This window comes from Periplaneta americana, chromosome 5, assembly GCF_040183065.1.
Source record: "Periplaneta americana isolate PAMFEO1 chromosome 5, P.americana_PAMFEO1_priV1, whole genome shotgun sequence".
In the NCBI taxonomy this organism is placed as follows: Eukaryota; Metazoa; Arthropoda; class Insecta; order Blattodea; family Blattidae; genus Periplaneta; species Periplaneta americana.
In genome coordinates, this window is record NC_091121.1 from 11,265,111 (window position 1) to 11,290,461 (window position 25,351).

At 34.2% G+C, this 25,351-nt stretch overlaps 1 protein-coding gene across 2 annotated transcripts in view; it reads right to left on the minus strand.

Annotated features, from left to right (window-relative positions):
* The window catches only part of Sec5 (secretory 5), a 49,285-nt gene that overhangs the window by 11,964 nt on the left and 11,970 nt on the right, over positions 1-25,351 (minus strand). For both annotated transcript variants that reach the window (XM_069825350.1, XM_069825351.1), the window contains 9 exons: positions 24,055-24,175; positions 15,697-15,911; positions 14,296-14,411; positions 12,348-12,484; positions 10,233-10,495; positions 6,496-6,743; positions 3,698-3,812; positions 3,003-3,158; positions 82-204 (listed from right to left, as the gene is read on the minus strand). In XM_069825350.1, the coding sequence (XP_069681451.1) occupies positions 82-204; positions 3,003-3,158; positions 3,698-3,812; positions 6,496-6,743; positions 10,233-10,495; positions 12,348-12,484; positions 14,296-14,411; positions 15,697-15,911; positions 24,055-24,175 (1,494 nt within the window). The remainder of the gene's footprint in view (positions 1-81; positions 205-3,002; positions 3,159-3,697; positions 3,813-6,495; positions 6,744-10,232; positions 10,496-12,347; positions 12,485-14,295; positions 14,412-15,696; positions 15,912-24,054; positions 24,176-25,351) is intronic.

Below are 25,351 nucleotides of genomic sequence, written 5' to 3' on the forward strand. Positions count from 1 at the left end.
ACATTATGAAAACAAAATCACATATAATTTTATAGATCTTAGAGGAAAAAGAAAATAACGAAAGAAGACTCAGTTACTCACTGGTCCACTGCCTTCCTTCTCAGAGCCCCTATAAACAGCTGGAGAGCCAATAAGCTGCGATACTGCTGAGGAGTGGTCTTCCTGCATCATTGCTTCATTACTGAATGCACAATTTTCTAATGACTGGGAAAAAAAAATAAAGAACTTGTTACAAAGCATATTTTGATTTAAATTAGAAGACAAATAGCTCACAAACTGCCTTCTGAAGGATACACTGGAAGAAATAGCAAAGGGGAAAAAGTTAGGGCAGAAGAAGATATCAGATGACAGACAACATTGAGAGACATGGGGAGACTAAAGGTAGGCGTTCACTACATCGTATTGCACGCATTGGACGAATCGCACGGATCGGAAAAAGACTATCTTTGCTGTAATTGATATGTAACCGCGTTCACTACATCGTATTGGACGCATCGCCTCACGGCAAATCCATCCACCTTTTTAGGATGGGCAACTTTTCCGATGTGTGCGATCATGGCCTTGTTTAATAAATCAATTTTAATTGCTCAACTGTTACTATTATGTTGTGCCATGTTCAGTGTCGCGCCAAAATGGCAGATGGAAAACTTATTTCGCGTGTAGAAAATTGCGAAGAATTATATAATTTGAGGCGTTCCCATTACAGTAATCAAGTCGTTTCTTGCAAATATATTATGTAACCAATATTTCTTTCGTTTCTTCCTCTTCAATTAAAATGCATGAAGCAATTACAAATTCTTATTCGCTAACAGACGTAATTAATAGATCTAACCTCAATTCCTTTGCTTTCAGTAATGTCAATATCGTACGACGTCATGTTTTAAACGGCTGATAGGGAAATCCGATGAGGCGATGAGGTGAAGCAGTTACAGTGAACGCACTGCACTTAAAATATCCATTGCGTGCGATTCGTACGAGCAGTGCGATACGATGTAGTGAACGCTTACCTTAAGAGGAAGGCAGAAAATAGGAAAGATTGGAGAATGCTGGGTTTCAAGTGAAGGACTTTCCCTTGGGAATGAAACTATAAATAACCCTCTGTTTGTATCACAGGCGTGGAAAGCCAACAGTCTTAAGGCTCGCTCCCGCTTAGTGAAATCGAATGGAACAGAATTCCTCTTCACAATGTATTTAAATGGAAGATAGCAGAAAGCAGTGAATTGAATCGAACCAAACCAAATTGAATAGAATTGAATTCATGAGCTAGAAAATTTATTCCACTGCCAGAACAGAATTTCTTGTCTCAGATATGATCGGATGTTCTCGTGAAAAAACAAATGAGCCATATCCTTTTTCTGGTAGAGTATTTTGTTTATTGAAACGTATTGCTTAAATAGTACGTAGGCTATACAGAAAATTACAATTTAATAAGGGAAACTGATAAATTATCCACTACAAAATATACTACAGTAATAATTATTTCCGTGATAATGCTTGAAATGAAATAAGTAAATTAATGGAAAATGACAATGGAAGATACAGTATTTCAAATCAAAATCCAGACAGAAATATCACAATCAAAATTAGTAGGAAGAGGATTAAAACAAGGAGATGGGCTAGCGCTGCTGCTCTTTAACATGGCCCTGGAGTACGTGATAAGGAAATTGAATATGAATACCAACGGTACGCTAATATACAAATCAGTACAGCTTGCTGCTTACGCTGACGACATAAATATAATGGCTAGAACCCAACAAGACTTAATAAATACCTATCAAAACTTAAAACAATCTTCCAAAAAGGTGGGCCTGAGCATTGACTGTGACAAAACAAAGACTCTGACACAAACACACTCAACATGTCCAATTACCTCCAGCATTACCATAGATGATCACAAAATAGAAAGAGTGGACTATTTTAATTATCTGGGAACAATAATTAACAATAGAAACGATGACAATCAGGAAATACAAAACAGGATACTTAAAGCTAATCGTTCTTATTATAATCTTTTACCCATGTTCAAATCTAAACAAATTCACCCAAATACCAAAATGAGGCTTTACAAGACAATGATACGCCCGGTATTAATTTATGGATGCGAAACATGGGTTATGACCAAAAAAATAGAAAACATAATCAATAGTTTTGAAAGAAAAGTATTAAGAAGAATTCTCGGACCCGTTAGAGACAATGGGGTCTGGAGAATGAGATATAACAAAGAAATTTACAATAGATACAAAGATTTGGAGATTTCAGTAATAGTGAAACTAAAAAAATTAGAATGGGCTGGACATGTTCAGAGAATGGACAATTCAGGCATACTGAAGATGGCTATGCAGGACAGATATATGGCAAAAGACCTATTGGAAAACCTAGGAAAAGATGGAAGGACTCAATCAAGGAAGATTGCCAGCAGCTATTAAAGTGTAGGAATTGGGAAGTGAGAGCCCGGGATAGAGAAGATTGGAAGTAGAGAATCAAGAAGGCCAGGGCCCGTTTTGGTTGTAGCACCGATGATGATGATGATGATGATGATGATGATGATGATGATGATGATGATGATGATGATGATGATGAAATTAATGGAAACATCATGTAAAAAATAAAATCCAAAGAAGAGTTACAAAGCGAAATTTTGTTTCATCTATCAGAATTATAGTGAAACAAAGTAGAAAATTCTCCATGTATATCCCTAGTTAAAAATATCATGAGTCAAGTATTTCCTTTTCTTTTTTTTTTTGTTTAGATACGTATTTCTTCCTTTTCCATGTCATCACAGAACTGTACTAAGCTTTATGCGATCCATTTTACACTGCAACATGCTTCAGTTCGGTTCGATTCCACTAGTTCTTCAGTAATTTAACTAATAATGCATGTGTTATTAAATATCAACAGTAGATCTTTGTTTTCTTTCCTTATCCTGACTTCCTCCATATCACTCCTTTTCGGACAGCTGATATTTATCATTAATACTTCAAAAGCAAAAATAAGTCAACTACCTGCGAGAAGCTGAGCAGCAGGCCTTGTACAAGAGCACTCAGCTCCCTCTGTGCACTGCTGTTTTCAAGAATCTGCATCTCTCTCTGCTCTCCCAACAGAACGGATTCCTTCACCAGCTGCACCACCTCTTGCACCTTACTTTCAAACTGTGAAGGCTGAAAGAGAAACATATAACCTAATTATGCACAAATATGTGTGTTATAACTAGGGACCGGATTTTTAGGTTTTTAAAAATACCATTTTAGGTTTTTGGAATAGGTGAAATAGGTTTTTTTTAGGTTTTATGTGAAAGGGTTCACAAAATCTGCCCAATCATTAAAAATGTATCCTTACAGTTATTCTTAAAAAATAAATATATATTTATTAAGGCAACATGGACCACGAAACTGACATTTTCAAGAACCAAACTATTTATCAAAATTTGTAAGTGTGTGTAATCAATGTAACATGATTAAAGTATGTAGTGCTATTTGAAAAATTGATGACGTCACGTGTTTCTTGTACCATAATGTAGTTACATGCACCAAATCCCCATACTCATGTCAGCTCTTTGTTCTAACATAACGCTCAAAAACAAAAATTCCAATACCTATCCAAACAAAAAAGTTACAATAGTGCACAAGATAAATGGGACACTCTGTATATTATACATACAATATAATACCATAATAATAATTAGATAATCAACACTTACAAGAGCTGTAATGCCACCATGCTTGGTATCAAATTCTATTTTCCAAGTTTCTCGTTTATGCAAGGACTTTACATGTTCTGATGCCTGCTGGAATAAAGTGCTCATACAGTGCAACCTGAAACAGAATAATATAAACATATTGTTAATTATTAGTATTCATTTTAAAGATTTAAGCTTTTAAGTGTTTATCATTGTCAGTACTGGAGTACTCACTAAGTGACAGGCAAAATATGACATTTCATATATCGTCGGTTTCTTCCAAGCATAGTGGAAATTTAAGACATAATTTTATATTAAAAACTATAGCATATTTACCTTCAAAATAACTAATTACTAAAATCTAAAGAAGTACAGTTATCTCTGGATGGATCATTACACCTTTAAATGCCTTTTTCCAAAAAATTTTGCATTTTGAACTTGGTCACTTTTATCAAGAAACTGACGATACGTAGAATGCAATTAACGCCAAAAAAATTCAAATTTCATAAAATCTTCATATTTTGCACGATTTTTTCCCCTCTCTGTTAATATTTCTGTAACTAGCACTGAATCAGGCTTTTCAGATATTATAAGGAGACAACAGAGATGTTATTCAGAAAACACTTGAAAACCCCAAGTCAGCCATTCCACCAAAATTCTGGAATTTCCTAGGGCAAGGGATCTCTCCAAATACCCCTTGAAGCTGATGGATATTCAGGATAATAAAAATTCTTAGCAGGGCTTTCTTCAGAAGTGAAGTAAATCCTGTTGCGGAATGAGAGACTCCAATTTACTGGTCATTTCTCGTAAACGTCAAAATGTACTCTACTATAATACACCATTCACTCCTACCACACTTTCTTATGGGCATTTTCATATCAAAAAGAAATTCAATTCTGTCAAAATAACACACACAATTTTGTATTTTTGGAAACAACCTTATTTCCCATTAATAATAATACTAATAATACTAATAATAATAATAATAATAATAATAATAATAATAATAATAATAATAATAATAATAATGATTTATTTAACCTGGCAGAGTTAAGGCCATACGGCCTTCTCTAACACTCAACCAGGAGTAAAACTGCGTTACAAAAGACACTACAAATTTACAAAGTACACTACAATTTTACACACAAAACTGAATAAGATAATAATAATAAAATGTAAACAACAAGTAAGTAGAAATCAGACATAATATATATCACACAGAAAGAAAGGAAAAAGCATAATAAAATGTGAACAGCAGGTCAAAATAAATGAGACATACAAAGTATAAAAAAATAAGACAATTAATAATAATAATAATAATAATAATAATAATAATAATAATAAATAAGAATAGTAATAATAATAATAGATAATAGTAATAATAATAATGATGATGATGATAATAATAATAATAATAATAATAATAATAATAATAATAATAATAATAATAATAATACTAATAGTAGTAATAAAATAGTGCAGTACAAAGCATACAATGAATACAATATTTTTAAGTACACACAGTAAGGAAAATTATGATTATTATATAGCTCAATTTATCACATTATAGATATACCATTATCAGAAAATATGAAAACAAAAATATAAAATAAGTTAAATATCAATTAGAACATAAAAAAAAATGTGAATACGTGGAAACATGCAATACAACACTTGTCAAAATAGTAAGTTAGTTTGGCAACTCGTCATAAGATAATTTTCTAACTTGGATTTGAAAGATTTCAATGTTCGGCAGCCCTTGACTTCAGACGGCAGAGAGTTCCAGTGACGAGAGGTAGCAACAGTGAAAGATGAGGAATACAGAGATGATGTGTCAAGTGGAATTTCTAGCGTGTTATCGCGTTGTGATCGAGTATTAATATTATGATAGTGAGAGAGAGTATGAAAACAAGCAAATAAATAATAGGGGGATGAAGTGTGCATAATTCGATATAACAGAGAAAGTGAGTGCAGATTTCTCCTCTCATGTAACCTAAGCCATGATAACTTCTCGAAAGAAGGTGAGATATGATCATAGTATCTAAAATTACAAATGAAGCGGACACACGTGTTATGAACACGCTGTAGTTTCTGAGCGGAATCAATCCTGAGATCACTGGACAAAACGTTGCAATAATCCAAGTGAGGTAGAATTAGTGTCTGTACCAGCGTCTGTTTTAATTTAGATGGATAATGATAAAATCTTTTTAGTGAATGGAGAATAGAGAATGCCTTCTTACATGTATATTTAATATGCTTATCCCAATTGAGATTAGATTTGAAATGCACTCCGAGATTTTTTACGGTAGAGCTAAACGGGATGATTGTTTTATTCAGTTTCACAGGTGGAATATTCAGGTCGTTGACATCAGGAATTAATGTACGGTTCGCGAACAGAATAGCCTGTTAAGCCCAAATTGTTGAGACCAGGAAGAGATGGAATCAAGATCTTCATTAAGACTATTAATGCTATCATTTAGTGCATCAGGACAGGCTGAAATATACAATTGAACGTCGTCCGCATATATTTGATATCTGCAGTGCTTAAATGATTTAGAAATTCCATTTATATAAATAGAGAAGAGCAAGGGGCCTAATTCTGATCCCTGAGGAACTCCTGTACATCATCTGACGTTCTCTGTTCACTAATATTTGCTCTGTCGGCCACAACTAAACCTTTCGGCCACTTTGGGCTTCTATTGAGAAATTGCCCTGCTCTGGGCAAAAAATCCCTTGTATCTTTCCTGACGACCACATGCATTTCAACACACAAGATGTACCCATTGGAAGATTGAATCTCACTATTTAGTATTACGTACCGTAAATCGAATATGAGACTGGATACAATATCCAAAGCTTCCCCAGGGAGGTCGAGTCTTATGAGTGAACTGTATGTAGAACGAATGTAACGAAGGCAATGGGGCAACCAAGGACCAACTCCTTCCATTCCCTGGCTAGGCCACGTTCCGTATGTTTGTCGTTGTATAGACATTCGATCCAAAGTGTGGGGCAAGATGGCAGCTCGCAGCAATCCAGAGAACAATTCTATTGCTGCCATTACCATTCTCTAAAAATTAAAAATGTAAGATTATCCCAACAAATAATTCTACCATAGACTGTAAATATAATACAGAAATTTAAAACATTACAGTACTCAATTTTACAAAATCTTCAAATATAGTTTATCTCTGTAGATATTTTTAAAACAGTGAAAAATAATAAATGAACTTACAGTAAAACCTCGATAAGACGCGCCCACTTATTACGCTATCCCGGTCCCTGCACATTTCATATATAATGCCTTTATAAAATAACTCGTTTGTTGCGTTCAAGTCCCGCATAATATGCTGTTTTTGTGGAATATTTTTTATCTAAATTTCAGTAATGTACTATAACAGCAATGAAACATTTTGGCCATTGAACTTACTGGTGTCATTAACCTGAAAAGTATTGGTATTCGACCCTTTACCTGCGCATTTAAACCTTCATACTATACCATACATGGGCACAATTTTCGGTTAAGTGAGGCACTCGATTTGAAATAGTTTGTGTACTAGGAGAGGAGACTGCAGAGTAGGATGGGAAATATAAACTGCTGTGACCTGCGTCACCTTATCGTAATCGCTAAGGTGGTCAGTGGCGAATTATTAGGAAAGCGCTTCGTTTACGTGAGAGACTCGAAAACTTTTATTCAATTTGGCAAATTAATTCGGCAGCTTTAATAATAAACCTCTTTACTATTTCTCCATCATTGAGTTGATTTAAATCACAGGCGAGAAATTGCGTAACTAGCCAATAATATTCCATCACGTTTTCTACGTTTATTTTCTTCAATATTCTGGCATTTCTCAAGATTACTTAATAGATTTGCATGTTATCGACCTAAAATAATTTCAGAAAATCATATTCCGTTTTCTACGCACATTTGATATATATTTTTTTTTATAAATTTCTTTTGGAAATAATACGTACAAACAACATTTAATTCCTCGTACCTTTCAATGCAGCGTGTTTAAGGTATAATGTCGTATTTAGTATACTATGCAAATGTTAAGATCATAAATTTTCTTCGGAATAGTACGAAAAAATAACATTTAATTTGTCTTACCTTCTAATTCAGCATGTTCTTTATGACATAAGGAGTAATGTCGTATATTAAATTTATTAATGCCTAATAGGATTTTCGAGCATAACATACATCGTATGTTCTCCTCTTCTAAACAGCAAAAAAACTCTTCCTCCCATTTCTCATAAAATAATCGTTTTCTAACACGCACACACTGCTTTGATAATGCCATTATGCCACCACTGATAATGCTTATGAAACTGATACAGAACCTGCCCACGCCTAGGAACTACGTGAGGGAGGAAAGGGGTCTGTGAAGATGATGTCACTCAGAGCGATAAGCTCTGTGAAGGTCAGTGAGGCACAAATTCTCAATTGTGGCACGATGCCCAAGTATGTACTATACAATACCCCACCCTCTTGTTACGCTCTCTTATTCGACCCTTCACTTGCGCACTTAAAGCCTACATACAGTTACAATAACCCCACTCTTGCTAACCCTCTCTCAAGCAACATTCCTCACTCGACTGTAATAAAATTCTGGATATTTTTGCTGGTCAGTTTGTTGTCCTTTATACATTGAAGTGTCTGTGAGTGTTATTACAATGAGTGTTAAACGAAAAGCACATTCTGTGTCGGAAAAATTGGAAATCTTACGAAAGTACGATGAAAACAGTACTCTTAATCAGAAACAATTCTCTGATTTATTACGAATCCCACCATCGACATTAAGGACGATAATTAAAAATTGCGACTCAATCACTGCAGCTGCGACGTCGGGAGGGTGTAAGCGCAAGAGAGTGAAGTGTGGCAAACATGAGGACTTGGAGAACACGCACAACAAAACAACAATAAATGACTCTTTTAGAAACAATTAAGTACAGTACATACATACAGTATCGTAAATGTCTTTAACGTACAGTACAGCAATTGCATAATGGATTTTAATTTAGTAGTCTGACCCAATATTTTGGGTTTGCCCTGCGACACAGAATAGCCCACAATAAAATTTAAAATGAAAAATTATATAAACAGGTTTCAGACAAAAGTGATTAAGACATAAGAAAAAAAAATAGAACCAAGAGTAATTTAAATTGAATGTACACCATAAAGATGCTGACGAAATATCGCTACAGAAAATTTTATAATGGTGGTGACGATGGCATCTTGAAGATCTCTCGTCAGCTTGTATTTTTCCCTCCACTTTACAAAGGCTTTCGGAATGGTGCCTCTCGCTCCGAAGAAGAGACCGTAACTGTAATTTTTTCTATGTTGTATTTCGCTGATAAGTACTGAATCGTGGGCTCGTAGATTTTCTTTTTCTCTTCGTTCACTTCAGATGGTTGAGTGGCTGAGATTTCAAATCTGATGGTAGGATCAATTATTTCGGCTGTCTGTTTATTCCTATTTATAGGTATGATATCGATCTTACTTTTCATGAATCATGTATTTCAATAAGGAAAAATGCTAATAGATACTGTTTATAAGTCAAAATTAGTATACCTGCCTAATACGCGGTCCCTTGAACAGCATCTTATTGGGGTTTTACTCAGTTCAATATCAATATAGTAACAGCTGATAAACAATATGTTTAAAAAATGGTATTGTATCTATACAATCAAATTTGTCTTCCAATTCAATACTTTACAAGTATACTTGTCAAAGATTGATCAATACTGAAAAATGATATGTCAAAGACTGTTTCATATTGCTAAAGATTAACAAGATTTTAAAAAATATGCTTCAAAACCCCAAATCTCTGTGCAGTGCATATGAAGAGAAGGCATACGTCACTGCCATAGTAGCGACGCTGTTATTCCCGGCGTGACTCCTCCTCTTTGCTTACGTCTTAGGAAGTGAAGGCTCTATAAAGTCTAGGTAGGTAATATCGTTCGCCATTTTTGTTCTTTCGTTGCCGAGCTACCATACGAGGAATCTAATTGTCACACCGTTAAACATTATCATGTCGTAGCTCCTATGATAATAAATCAAACGCACTGTAATTGAGCAAATAATTGAGTGGCAAATAACGTCTTCGTGTGCTTTCTGCGAACGCCAATGAAAGAGCCAAAATGGCGGGCGATTATATTAAGTATTTATCGAGCCTTAAGAAATGAATAACGTCATCCTCAGCAAATCACAAGACACACACATTTAGATGTAGCCGACCTGCAACGCGATTGGCTGCCGGAAATTAGAGCAACAGGACTATAATAGCGATTTGATCTTCAGATGGGGATGTTAAGCCTGGCAGCTCCCTTGGCGCTATTCGACAGGAGTAGGCTATGTGCTGGCACCGGGTTTCCCCTTCTCCTTCTCCCTTCCTCAGCTTCATCATCATAATCATTCATTCCATACACATACACTCACCCTAGTACACGACATAACTCTCCACAGATACACATCATGTACAGCATGGCTGCCAAAGTGGTATGTTTTGTCACTGTCAGTAATTAACGTATTCAATAAGATTATACACAAATATATTACCTTAAACTGAGCTTGTCGACCTGCCTCCACCTTGACATGTAAATCGCCACTGAAATAGGCCTGTCCGAGCTTCCAGAGGTCGGGAAATCTCTCAGACACTAACTCGGTGAGCTCTTCAACAAAGAGCACTCTCTGGGGGACTGAACTCAGCCAGTCCTGTGACTGAGAATTGTTGTTATTGTTGTTGTTGTTAGCGTTGTTACCTGATTTGGCAAACTTGTTTGTAACTGGTGTTGACTGATGACCTGCCTTCGGAGTTTTACCTAAAATTAATCAGAATGAAGGAAAAAACTTAGCTTCAGATTTATACATCTATTTAATATCTTTACTGGTATTAAAAGGCATCCTAAAATATCAAGCAATGACACATGTAATACTGAGTTGGTCATACCTTTGTTTAGAGGTACAATGTAAAAGCAAGCCCATGCAAACACACTTGGCTGTTATAACTTCATTTTTTATTGTACCTATTTTAGTTTATTATCATTATATTTTATATTGTTTGTGGCAGTTAGTGCTGGTTATGTGGAAAAGAAAGCATGAAGGCTTTAACTCTACCAGACGATTAAATAAATAAATAAAATAAATAAAGGGGTGATAATGATATAGTCCTAAGCTACACAGACAAAATTTTACAGGAGAGCGTGTTAAAGATTTAGAGTCCAATGCTATTAGATGTGGTATCATAATTTCTTCAGTACATACTTAAATCATTTGCTGAATAATTTTTATAATATTTTACTAGTAGCTTCCCCACATACGTAAGAAATTAACTCGCACAAAAAAAAAAAAAAAAAAAAACATTTTTGTTAAAAGTGTGGCTTTGGGCTATCTGATTTTCACATGAATAAATGAATAAATAAATAAGTAAATAAGTAAGTAAGTAAATAAGTAAGTAAGTAACTAAGTAAGTAAGTAACTAAGTAAGTAAGTAAATAAATAAATAAAATTAATAAATTAAATAAATAAATAAATAAATGAATAAAAAATAAATAAAAAATAAAAAAAATAAAAATAAAAAAATAAATAAATGAATGAATAAATAAATAAATGAAATATAAATAAATAAAATAATAAAATAAAATAAATAAATAAATCATTAAATAAATTAAATAAATTTAAATAAATAAATAAAATAAAATTAAATAAATTAATTTAAATTAATAAATAAATAAAATTAATTTAAATAAATAAATAATTAAATAAATTAAATAAATAAATACATAAATAAATAATTAAATAAATTAAATAAATAAATACATAAATAAATAATGAAATAAATAAATAAAATTAATTTAAATTAAAATTAAATAAAATTAAATAAATAAATAATTAAATAAATAAAATTCAATGAATAAATTTAAATAAATTAATAAATAAAATAAAATTAAATAAATGAATAAATAAATAAATACATTTTTATTATTCATTTCTACATGTATTCCACATCAATAATTTATTTGTGTGTCCACCATTTGTCTTCCAAAAAGCATACAATGTCATGTGGATTATCAAAGAAGAAGGTACATCATGGAATGGCGACTATTTCAGGAATACAGTTTTAGAAAACAAAATATTTCCATTTTTGAAAGATCCTGGAGGTTTGTTTCCTGTACGATAAAGCATCATGCTTCAAGTCAAATGCAACACAACAGTGACATTAACTTCTATGGGAATTCAGAATGGCCTGGTGCATCTCCAAATCTTAATGTGGCCGAGCATTTGAGTCCAGAACACTACAAGAAAGTAATGTTCTCGCTCTAGCGATAAATAACAATACTATTACATTATCAATTCGGAAATGCAGACAAGTGAAGGGTATTATAATAAGAATCTGATTGCTGAGAATGAAACTGTGAGTGAGTTTGTACCTTAATTCAACTGTTTCTAAACAAACTTGTTACTACGACAACTAAATGATTACATAAGCAGTTTACATCACATATAATTTTTTACAAATCTTAAACACAATCGAAACTAATTTTTACATCCCCATAATTTACGTTTACATCGTACTGAATATTTACAATAGCCAAAATGCAAATTTCATGGGATTTATACTAATTCTGAGCTTCATTAAAGAAACTGCTTCCATATAAGATTGCTTATGAATACCTGCATCTTCCCCTGCGGCAATTTCTGCTGCAATATGCTCATCTCTGCAAGAATTCAGTCGCTGAGATATGTATGTGGAATGACAGGATATTCCATCCCAAGCTGGATCTCCAGTTGCTTCCAGATTCACCAGATTTCTAGGGAAAAAAAAAAAAAATTAAATAAAAATAATAATACTCCACTCAGCATTAAGGATTGTTCAAACACTTATTCCATAGTAATAGTGTGGGTGAAACCTAACCATTTTCCCGCTATTACTACATATGCTAGTGGACTATAGTGACTTTCTAGTTATCAGGTTGAATTTCCTTCTGCCAATTTAAGAATTACGAATGTTACTTCCAAACATAAGGAAATCTACAGACAGATTCAAACTCGTTTGTTATAAAATGTCTTATGGCTCTAAATCAATCCACCACTGGTGAAGGGAACCTGTCTGTTTATGCATGTAGTACAAGAGTTGTTCATCATATTGGAGTCTGAATATATCTATAGTAAGTTCAGTACTAAAGTACATACTGGTATGTTCAGTGATTCTGTTATCTTCAGCAATAATTAACATGAACTTGCTGTATGTTTATACAGTAGCGTGCAAATTAATCCGAACAACGTAATTACTTATGCAAAAACACTCAAACGGGATAAAAAAAGGATCTAAGACATACCTCAGAAATCTATGTGGCCTCCCTTGTTCCTAATAACAGCTCTGAGACGATTTGGCATGGATTCCACTAATTTCCCACAAATATTCTTCATTTATTCATCGCGAAACTATACACCAATGAGGGCAGAAATCATCTTCTCCTTTGTAGAACAATCCATTTTTTTGCATTCTTCTTTTGGAAATTGGCCACAAGTTCTCAATGGGGTTGATGTCGGGTGAGTTGCCTGGCCAAGGGAATACCTGAATATTCTTCCTGTTGAAGAATTCTGTAGTTTTTCGAGACGTATGGCATGGTGCCAGGTCTTGTTGGAATACACCTCTGTCATCCGGAAATGATTTTTGCAGCTGGGGTACGATTCTGGTTTCCAATAAGTGAATATATTTGTCAGAATTCATCATTCCCTTGATAGATATTAATGCTCCAGGCCATTCATGTGTAAAACAACCCCAAAACATTACTTTAGGGGGGTATTTGGGTGCTTGTTGGAGATGAGCTGCTGTTGCTTTTTCGGATCCTTTCCGTACGTAAGAAACACAGTGGCCATGGACCTCGAAATGAGACTCATCGGAAAAAAGTACGTTTTTCCAGTCATTCACTGTCCAGTGTTGATGTAATTTTGCCCACATTAAGCGTTTTTTGCACATAACAGGGGTTAGCAGTTGCTTCTTAATAGGCTTACGATCCCTTCGCCCTACTTCCAAAAGCCTACACCGCACTGTTGTGACGTGAAAATTCGCCCCAGTGGTAGCCATTAACTTGCGGGTTAAGTCGACAGCAGTTAGTCTAGGATTTAATTTACTTTTCCTGACAATTAAACGATCATCTGCAGGTGAAGTCTTCCTTTTCCGGCCACAGTTTCTTCTTTTCTGGGGTGTGATGGATCCAGTCTCCCTGTATTGTTTTATGATCGAATAAACAGTAGCCAAACCAATGTGACATTCTGCAGCAATTTGCCTCTGTGTCTGCTAATGTTATAATTTTAGACCGTTTTCGTGGAGTTTTATCCATTTGTGAAGACGACAGAATGTACACAGGATTGCAGTATTAAGTCTTCAACACAACTGAAATGCTTATAAGTACAAAACGACAGGCAAAATGTCACATATTATAAAAAAAATAATAACGACAGACCTTCAACAATGGAATTACATGTTCTACAGATGTCAATTAAAGCGGTATGAGCAGCTGTGAGGCCAACAATGACAGAAAATGTAAAAATATGTCGTGTTCGGATTAATTTGCACGCTACTATAAATACCAAATCATTATGGCAGTACCAGTACCTTATAATCTTCTTCTGCTCTTCAAGTGTGGAAGGCATGTCTTGCAGCTTATTGTGTAAAATATCTCTAAGCCTATTGATTCGTTGTTCCACTTCAACCAGAACTTTCTTAAATACCTGCGGAAAACATTAAAATAATCAATAAACAGAACTCTATATACAATTCTAGCTTGTGTCTATAACAGATTTGTTTAATCCCTCTATCACTTCTGTGTTGACGTCTTTAATTAATGTTTTGTTTTATTTATGTCATTAACTTTTTTTTTGTTAGAAGATTCAAAGTCCATGTATTGTGGGACCCTATCACCACGGCATGGCGCGTCCTGAGGTTGCAGATAGAGGAGACGGCCTCCAGATATGGAGGGTAGCTGCGAATATATTGAATAAGCAGTCGTGGACAGCCGATAAGGGGTGGTCCTCCAGCTTGGGGGTTGAGCAAAGGACTAACAACCCATCATCGTAAAAAAACAGCTTGTTACAAAACCTAACAGTAAGCCTCGGAATGGGACTGATTCTCCGGCACGACCACAGCAAAGGAAAAAGTTTATAAGATTTGGTATATGGAACGTAACTAGTCTTTATAGAACAGGAGGGGTAACATTAGTAGCAAAAGAATTAGCTAGATATAGAATAGACTTTGTGGGAGTACAAGAGGTTAGGTTAGAGGGGAATGGCATTTCACAAATAGGCGATTACTTATTGTATTATGGGGAAGGAAATGATAATCACCAATTAGGAACAGGATTCTTTGTACATAAAAGAATAAAATCAGCAGTAAAAAAGGTCGAATTTATCAGTGACAGGTTATCGTATTTAGTACTTAAGGGTAGATGGTGCGATATCGTAGTTATAAATGCTCACGCCCCTACAGAAAAAAAAACACATATGGGCGATTTCAGAAATGCATACAGAGTGTTAGTTGGGAGGCCGGATGGAAAAAGACCTTTGGGGAGGCCGAGACGTAGGTGGGAAGATAATATTAAAATGGATTTGAGGGAGGTGGGATATGATGGTAGAGACTGGATTAATCTTGCTCAGGATAGGGACCAACGGCAGGCTTATGTGAGGGCAGCAATGAACCTCCGGGTTCCTTAAAAGCCAGTAAGTAAGGAGATTCAAAGTAAAAGTATTTTCTTTTTCTTGTTTTAGTCATAAATATTTCAGATTAGATATCTGGTTGCCCATACTGGAGACTCTTTAAAAAAAAAAAAAACATTTTTTGTAAAAAGCAGAAATGCTATGTGAAAATCGCAAATGTTCACACTGCAATAACTCGTAAATATAACTTGTAGCAAAAATCATAACTCTTAATAATTCCACAGTTCAAAACTAGAAAAGCAGCAAGTTAAGTAAACAGTGAATGTAATAAATTAACACAATAATATAGAATCAAAGTACTTACAGGGACATCTGTCTTGCTGAACAGATTTTTGGCACGTGCATAATCATTGATTACGACATCATAATCTCCTTTGCGAATGTTACGTTCAATACTAACTGGTAAACTAAAGAGAAATTTAAACCTCTGCAGCACTCCAAGAGCATTTCTTGTAGCATCAGCTCGATCTCGTCTTGCGAGAACCTCTTCAAACAGCTTGTTTGCTTCCAACATTGACTCTGAAACGAAACAGTAACTCTTTGTAATATACATAGTACCTAGAAAAGAAACTTAGCCCAATTTTAATATAAGAAGCAGTTAATAAAATGTATAATAACTTTGAAGGAAAGAGACGAAATTACGTGATTTTCTAGAGAACTTTACTTGCTACAGAAAAGGGACAGTATTTTTGTCACACGCAGTATGTTTCAGCTAGAATGCCATGATGAACTAATCTCTCTGACGGTGCACCCAAAGCAATAGTTAAAGGTAACGAATTTCAAAACAGGCATAATCTGTACTAATAATTAATTCTGTAGCCGAAATTTTTCTGGTAATTTTCGATTTTCCAAAAATAATTGGTCCTAACATATATAATTAACCACCCTGAAACCGAAAATCGCTGTTTTGAAATTTTTGTTTGTATGTCTGTCTGTATGTTTCTTACCTTTTCACGCAATAATGGCTGAACCGATTTCGATGAAAATTGGAATATAAATTAAGTTCCTTGTAACTTAGATTTTAGGCTATATGGCATTCAAAATACATTATTTAAAAGGGGGTTATAAGGGGGCCTGAATTAAATAAATCGAAATATCTCGCTTATTATTGATTTTTTGTGAAAAATGTTACATAACAAAAGTTCCTTTAAAAATCATTTGCGAAAAGTTTTATTCCTTGAAAAATTTTGATAGGACTGATATTTAATGAGATAAATGAGTTTTAAAATTAAAATAACTGCCATCTAATGCGGTGTATTGAAATAAAAAACAAATGACTTCGTCTATAAGGGGCCTTGGACACAACAATCGAAAGCTATGAAACATAGCCTACAGACAATGTTTCTGTGTTTGTATGAAGTAATATCGGAAGCTGAATTAACCGATTTGTATAATTAATTATTATTTTATCATTGGAAAGTGTAGTTTCTCTGGATGGACATAATGCTATAATGTTATTACAGTAACTTGTGAGTGAATTGAGGACGGGTAAGATTAAAATAGCTTCTTATGCACAGAAAACTTGATAGGCTATTCTGTGTATTCATTTCCTGTATTTCTTAAAATAATGTTTATGAACATATTCATTTTTATCTCAGAGAATTAACAAACGAGAGTGTATTGATTTAGTATGCAGTAATAGTACGTTAGCTTAGCAATCCATTATTTTATAGTTCAAATTTTAACTATGCACAATTGAATCCTGTTAAAATACATAAAATATATATGCAATAAATGCAATGCAAAAAAATTGGGTAATGAGCCAAGCAGATTATGTTGCGCTGTTGTAAAAGTTGTTCCTCCTGAGATTCAAGAGCTCCCACAACAAATTAAAAACTTTCTAATTCGAGTACATCCGTTATCAACACACTTTTTACATAATATAATATAATATAATATAATATAATATAATATAATATAATGTAATGTAATGTAATGTAATGTAATGTAATGTAATGTAATGTAATATAATATAATATAATATAATATAATATAATATAATATAATATAATATAATATAATATGTTGTTGTTTTCTAATGCCAGGCATTTGACAATAAAGTCATTTGACCTCTTGCATTCCAATATTTTTCAAAGATATTATCATGACTAGCCACTGAAGCACAGATTTTCAGGTGTTCCGAATCCATTTCTTGGTTTGAGTTGCACAATGAGCAGTTAGGGGACTGATATATTCCAATTCTATGCAGGTGTTTGGCCAAACAATCATGGCCTGTTGCCAATCTAAATGCAGCTACAGACGATTTTCGTGGTAAATCGGGAATTAACTGTGGATTTTGATGCAGGGAGTTCCATTTTTTCCCTTGGGATTGAGTTATCAAATTTTATTTGTTGAAGTCTAAGTATGCAGATTTAATAAATTTAATATAATATAATATAAACATAATAACAAATCTGTAGCCAAAATTTTGCTGTTAATTTTCGCTTTTCCAAAAATAATTGGTAATAACAATTAAGAAACATGTTAAAGGAATTGTCATTGCAGCAAATGAGTGGTCTCTGGATCAAAATGATCGCATTTTAATATTTTAAATACAATTTAAATGAAGTAACATATTAAACGATTTATCCTTCTATCAAACACGAATGTTCCCTGGATCAAATGTCCTATTTTAATTATGTAATTATTTTATATTTATTTCTAACGGGTGCAGCGGAGCACACGGGTATGGCTAGTATCACAATAAATTTCATCCAACATGATTTCTTCTGTTTGTATCTGAACAATAATATTAATGCCAAGTTTTTGCTTTACAAATAAAAAAGATTATTCTAACTATATATAATCATAAAGGTACACATAATGAAGACACATGAGTTGCACAGAGGTATAACTTCAAGCTTTCATGACCTGGGTACTAAGATGAGGTGTGTAAAAATTAAGTCAGCACTCGTATCTAGTTTAGAACAAGTTTAGAAGAAAGATATACCTGTTGCATTAATTCCTGTTGTACTTAAATAACTGTTATTTGAAAGTGTGTGTGTGTGTGTGTGTCTATAAATATATATATATATATATATATATATATATATATATATATAAAGGGTGCGTCAGAAAGAACGGATGGATTTCAAACTATCGATACGCAACGAGGAGACAGATATAGTGAGGGGGACCACGACTGTTGGGTCAGCCATAGAATGCAGTTTCAGTTGAGAACATGGTGTTGGTCTGGTGTACAACGTGCTTTCATCGTAGAGACATTTTTGAAAAATGAAGAGTCTGTGATCGCCACTCAGGACTCATTTCGACATCGGACGTCACGCTAGGATTCCAACTCGGAATACAATTTTGCGGTGGGTGGCTTCATTTCGTATCTCAGGTTCAACATTAAAGAAGAAATCACCTGGACGAAATTCTATTGCACTGAGATTGTCCGAGGCTACGGTAAGATCTCGCGCCTTGCGACTTCTTTCTTTGGGACCATTTGAAGGCGTAAGTTTGTAAACATCGATCACATACACTGGACGAACTGAAGACAGCGATTCGTGAAGAAATCGTGGCAATTGCACCAGCTATGACTGTGAAAGTGATGGCGAATATCAGAAAACGCCTCGATGCCTGTATTGAAAGCCAAGGACATCATAGGGATAATGTTGTTTTCCATAAATAAACTGTATGTATTGGTGAATATGTTGATAACAATAAATTTTTTGATTTGATGAATCTTTACAATTTTCTTGCCATGTGAAATCCGTCCGTTCTTTCTGACGCACCCTGTATATATATATATATATATATATATATACACACACACACACACACACACACACACACAGTCAACTCCGGATATATAGTGAATCTCTGCAAACTTGCATATGTCGTTCACTATATCCCAAGTGTCTCTCCCCTAACCTTAAATGACAGAAATTAATGAAATTGTGAACAAGAAAATAAAACATTTCATTTTTGTGGAATGGATTACACTGTATACTGTTACTCACACTTGATTTACTTAAACTTTGCTGTCGATCTATGTCTACGAAAGACCACGTTCAATGTCACTTATAATATTCTACTTATCTTCCAAAGAAAACACTTTACGCTTCGACATTTTTATACAGTACATTCACTGTTGGAACACTAGAAACAGAAATGACAAACGCTGTTATGGTGTGACTCCGTACTCAGCCTTGGAATTTTCCAGGTCACTTAATGGAAACTGGGAGAGGATTGATGGAGTTTGAAAGCCATCGAAATCTTGCCTTTATTTATGCTCTGGACATAATGTCCATCCCCTAGTAATAAAAGAAGGCAATTTCATTTTCTGTTGTTTTGATGCTGTCATAATAGAAATGTTTCTGAAAATAAAAGGCAACCCTTTGATGGTGGAGGGTTAGAAATAACAGTAGAGTAGAGTGCCTGAGAACAGAATGGCAACCCTTCAATGGTGGAATGAGGCAAGGTTGTCGTCACGCATTGTCTGGATTCACAGTACAGCTCATTGTCTAGGAATCACTAATCCTACCTTTGTCCTTTGACTAAAGGAGTAAGAAACTTAGAATGTTCTTCTCGACACATTCTTTCAATTTTATACAAGAAGGTCTGACTTCAAATAAGAATTTGTCAGGATACAAGGTTCACTATAACCGAAGTGAGGGTTCACTACAAACGGAAATATTAATGTACTTTTTAATGTATGCGGGTGGGACCAACGATTTAGGATGCACGCACGCACACACACATGCACACAGATATATATATATATATATATATATTTTTTTTTTTGGGTCAGTAAGGTAAATGAGACATTCTGTGTATTTTATGTTCCGAACAACTTTAAACATACTACTGGAGATGAAAAAAAAAACATCAATAACTAGATTGTCAAAATTTGCCAATACTAGATGTCCAGATGAAAAGTATCTAAAATAAAAATTAATATATCTAAGTAAGTATAGCCTGCAGAGTGGAAGGTGTTCAATGCAGTAATTAAATTGATTTTAAAGGAGGCAACGGTACACAACTAATATGAGTGAATAAAGATAGGGTTGTGGTGAAAATTTCAAGAGAATCAATAATTAAATACAATAAATAATGTTAATTGTTCAATCTTATGACTTATCAATTTAATAATATTTGTTAAAATATGTTATAAATAATGTATAAACATTTTCGCCTTTTACGACATCATCAGATACAATTTGCTTCTACGATATCTAAATTACATAGAGGAATTTTTGTTTTCTCTTATAGTAAAATATCAAATTGGTGTTATAATAATAAGTAATAATATGTAATAATGACTCAAGAGTTTTATGTATTTTACTTGGAAAAATATTTTACGTTACAAATAAGTCTACATTGTATAACTAATTACATTCTATTTAGTATTGAAATACATAAAACTCATGTTACAATGGTTTCAGTTACATGTGCATTTTAAATTGTCACAATTTTTAAATTAAAATAACTTACGTTTTCAAACTTTGTGTTTAAATATATGATATTGTGTTTGTAATGTATAGCTCAATTTATGTAATGCTTTGTTGATGTACGGTAATTTATATTGTGAAAGCCGGGAAACGATCTCATGACCGGCAGAAGGAGGGCAAAGTCGGCCGTGGCTAGGCACGACAAAAAATGAAGTTGTGCGTGCATCTGCTTCCTGGGGCATGTGCTGTGGCATAGAGAGGAGAGGAGAGACAGAAACTGCGGCAGAAAGGGAAGAAATCCAGAGAATTCGAGAGGTGCCATCTTCTGGACATCCGTCAGAATTTCCAGTATCGTACTCTCTGGAAACTATGGTTTTGTTATAAAAGAAGAGAGGCAAGTGAGCTGCAGCAGTTGTTGTAGTCGCTGGACATCAAGCCAGCCAGTCTTGTGTAGCAGTGAAGCCAGCTTCGAAACCGGAGTTCGACTTGAGTGTGTCCGCAGCTGTGTGAGCGTCCGAAGTCCTGAGTTTGAGTGCAGTGGACTGCAGTTGGGGGACCTGAGTTCGAAGTTCAGTGGACTGTCTCTGAAGGTCTGGGGTTCGAGATACTGTGAACTCGAGTGACTGAGCTAGAAGAATTAGCCAAGGCAAACGAACTGTGAACTGACAGTTCTGATTTGTAAAATAGTGCTCTGTGAACATTAGTTAAGATTAACAGTTCATTGTTGTTCTCAATAATCCAAGTAAATTGTCATTGTCGTCTGTGAAGTGCGATAACGAATACTGTGTTACTGTGTGGAGTGGAAATCCCATTGTTGATGGAAGTGTTTACATTCAATTATAGAAAGTAATTATTGTATTTGTAAGAATAAAAGTTACAATATCTTCATTTTATATTTGTCATAATTCACAAAATAATTCGTAATATTACGTTGATGTCGTGACATCTGAAAATCAAAATATGAAATGTAGACTTATTTATAACCTAAAAATTTTTCCAACAAGCAAAATACATAAAACTCGTGAGTCATTATTACAAATTATTACTCATTATTATAACACCAATTTGATGGTTTACTATAAGAGAAAACAAAAATTCCTCTATGTAATTTAGATATCGTAGAAGCAAATTGTATCTGATGATGCCGTAAAAGGCAAAAATGTTTATACATGATTTATATTTAACATGTATTAACAAATGTTAAGATTAAATTGGTAAGTCATAAGACTGAACATTTAGATTATTTATTGTATTTAATAACTGACTTATCTGAAAATAAAAACATGAATTAATTGCAATTTATTTTTTTAATAACACTTATGCCACATTTACAATCTGTCTACAATAGACAATAAGTAAATATTATAAAGGAATATGACATGAGTGGAGATGTTATCCCATGACAACACTCCAAAAGAAAAATAACAATTTTTTAAATAGTTGTAGTAAAAATGAATGGAAGGTCAAGAGCATTGGTCCTTTTAAGTCTTCTTATTGTTTGATTATTATCCAGCAAATTTAATGCATGATGATTGGGATGTTGATTTAATTGGTGCAGGTATTATTTACTGAACTTAGAGATTTCTTCTTTTACAATTGAAATGTTTAGATCATGATGGATGACATCATTACGTACATACCATGGTGCAGTGACAATGGAACGTAAAGTTTTGGACTGATACCTCTGCAGTATTTCAATGTTTGAGTTGCTAGCAGTTCCCCACAGTTGGATGCCGTATGTCCAGATTGGTTTTAGTATGACTTTATGAACAAGAAGTTTATTTTTTTATGACAGTTTTGATTTAGGTCCCAATAACCAATAGATTTTTGATGTTTTAAAATTTAATTCTTTACGTTTAGTTTCAATATGATTTCGCCATGTTAAGCGGCTATCTAAATGCATACCTAAATATTTAACATCGTCTGCTTCAGGAAGTTCTTCATTGTACAGTGTTACAGGAGGACAGTTTTCAGCTCTGGTTCCGAAAGTAACATGAACTGATTTGTTTTCACTCGTTTGTATTCTCCATTTAATTAGCCAGTCTTCTAATTGTAAATGAATAAAAAATTATTGAGAAAAATAAATTTAAAAATGGAATAGGATATAACACAGGTTCCATTTAAAACATGAACTATAGCAACTACTTAATACTCTTAACATGCAACATAATGTGACAGCCACCTCGAGACTCGAACACGCGTCTCGCAAGAGTCGTGCGGGAGTCGACACGGGCTCCACGGAGCACTGGGGGGGCAGCGCGCGGCATGGATAGGAGAGGAGAAATGGCAGCATTCTGGGCCGCGGGAGAGAGGGGAAGTAGCAGCTGGTGACTGAGTGGAGAAATCCAGTGAAGTCTGGGCGTCTGTCGATTGTTCGCGAACTCTCCAGAAACTATGGCTTAGTTATAAATATAACGCGCAAGTGAACGCGAGTCAGTCAGTCAGTCAGTAAGCCAGTGTTGTTACAGGCAGATTTGGACAGTAAGCGAGTTAGTCTTGTGTAGCAGTGAAGCCAGCTTCGAGACCAGAGCGCGACTTGAGTCGTGTCCGTAACTGTGGAGCCTGAAGCCCGGAGTTCGAGTGCAGTGGACCGCAGTTGGGGGACCTGAGTTCGAAGTGCAGTGGTTCGTCTCTGAAGGTGTGGGGTTCGAGATTCTGTGAACACGAGTGACTGAGCTAGAAGAACTAGCCTAGACAAACGAGCTGTGAACTAAGAACTGACAGTTCTGTGTTGTAAATAGTGCTTTGTGAATATTAGTTAAGATTAACAGTTCATTGCTGTTCGTAATAGTCCAAGTAAATTGTCATTGTCGTTTGTGGAGTGCAATAACGAACGCGGAGAGCAAATCCCACTGTTGACGGGAGTGAAATTAAATTGTAGAGAGTGAAGAGTTAATTGTTGAGATAATAAAATTACATTGTTGTTCAGTATAAAAATTTACAATAACTTAAAAATTACATTAGTAGAAAGTTATTCATATCTTACTATACTTATTTAAAGGGTAAGGTATTTACAGTTAAAAAGTGAATCAGCTAAAGTTTTATCAGTGTCCTGACGAAGTGTATACACCAGTAGGTGACCTTGGCTGAACTGAAGTCTGATACAGCTGTTCAGAGTTGTTTTAAAATACAATATGGACGTAAACCTCCACCACGAAAAGATCTGATTCTGGGACAACAAGCTATGAACTAGAGGAAGTCTGTTTTTATTTTATTTTCGATATCTTTCATCCAGACACCCTATACTTATGACGAATCTAGCACACCTTGAATTGCTTTCTCCACTTTCGCTGTAGGATCAGGTCCATGCTCTTTCACATCAGACTCAAACTTTTCTTTCAGGATTGTCAGAGTGTCTAATTGGTCCATTACTGAACCGACATTTGCCTGTTAACAGAGAAAAAAATCTTATAGAAAGAGAACAAATTGAAATACTGATGATGATCGGCTATGGTGATAGGGAAAGAACCCAAAAAGAGGTTAATGTCCTACTTAATGAACTGCATCCAGAAAGAAACATTACTCATTCCACAGTATCTAAAATTTCTAATCTCATAAAAGAACCATTATAATTCAATTGTTTTCGATTAGCTTTTATCTATGATTATTTAATAAATCATGGCCCCCCTTACTCTCCACAGTGATATCACAGTCTAGTATATACAGTCACGAAGCTCAATACGTAGTAAATACGCATCCATAGATAGTTGCTAACCACTAGGATCGCTAATATTGCCTCATTACAGACAATGCGAAATAGTACCAGCACAGTCTATTATTCCTAGCACCCTCACAACTCAATCTTTGTGACTGTGGTGATATATTAATTTAGTGGCACATTTCTCTTTGGTATGTAAAGGTAAACTGGACTGGAATCATAAATTGAATTTAAGGCAATTTTTACAAAATATTAGTTTGTAAGATATATCATTTTTTACGTTCTGAGACAAGTATAGTAAAACTTTCATATGTTACTTACGCACTTACGCGTTTTTCACAAATATTCGTTTTTTTTTTTTCTGAAATTCCTATAATTTCCATGTTAATTTACATCCGATAAACGTTTTTATTTTATTAGTTTTTTAACTTATATAATTGTATTTTAAGTCCCAGCAATACAAAACATAACACATTGTACATAAATTTTTCTTGAAATTAGATTTGTCATGAAAATTTAAGAACACAAAAATACAACACGTGTTCATTGTTGAGATGTGGTCTAATTTAAAATTCCTGCAAATTCATATCTGCCAATGATTGCCTCCACCAATCTTGTATCCTTTAATGATGATGTTACTGCTTTAGAAACAATGAAATATTTCGTAACATTCATGATGTAACTGAACGAATTATTAAACAGTTATCACAATTTGAGGGAACGGTTTATTCCTATGGCATAAGCAGTCCAAAACAACAGACTTCTGTTGTAAAATAATCACATTATTAATTGAGGGTCATATGGTAACAACAAGGTAAGTCAATTTTATACAATTTTCTGGGTTGGAGTTTGAAATGTAATAATCAGCCAGCTTTGCTCTAAACAGCTAAGATTTCCTACAGTTA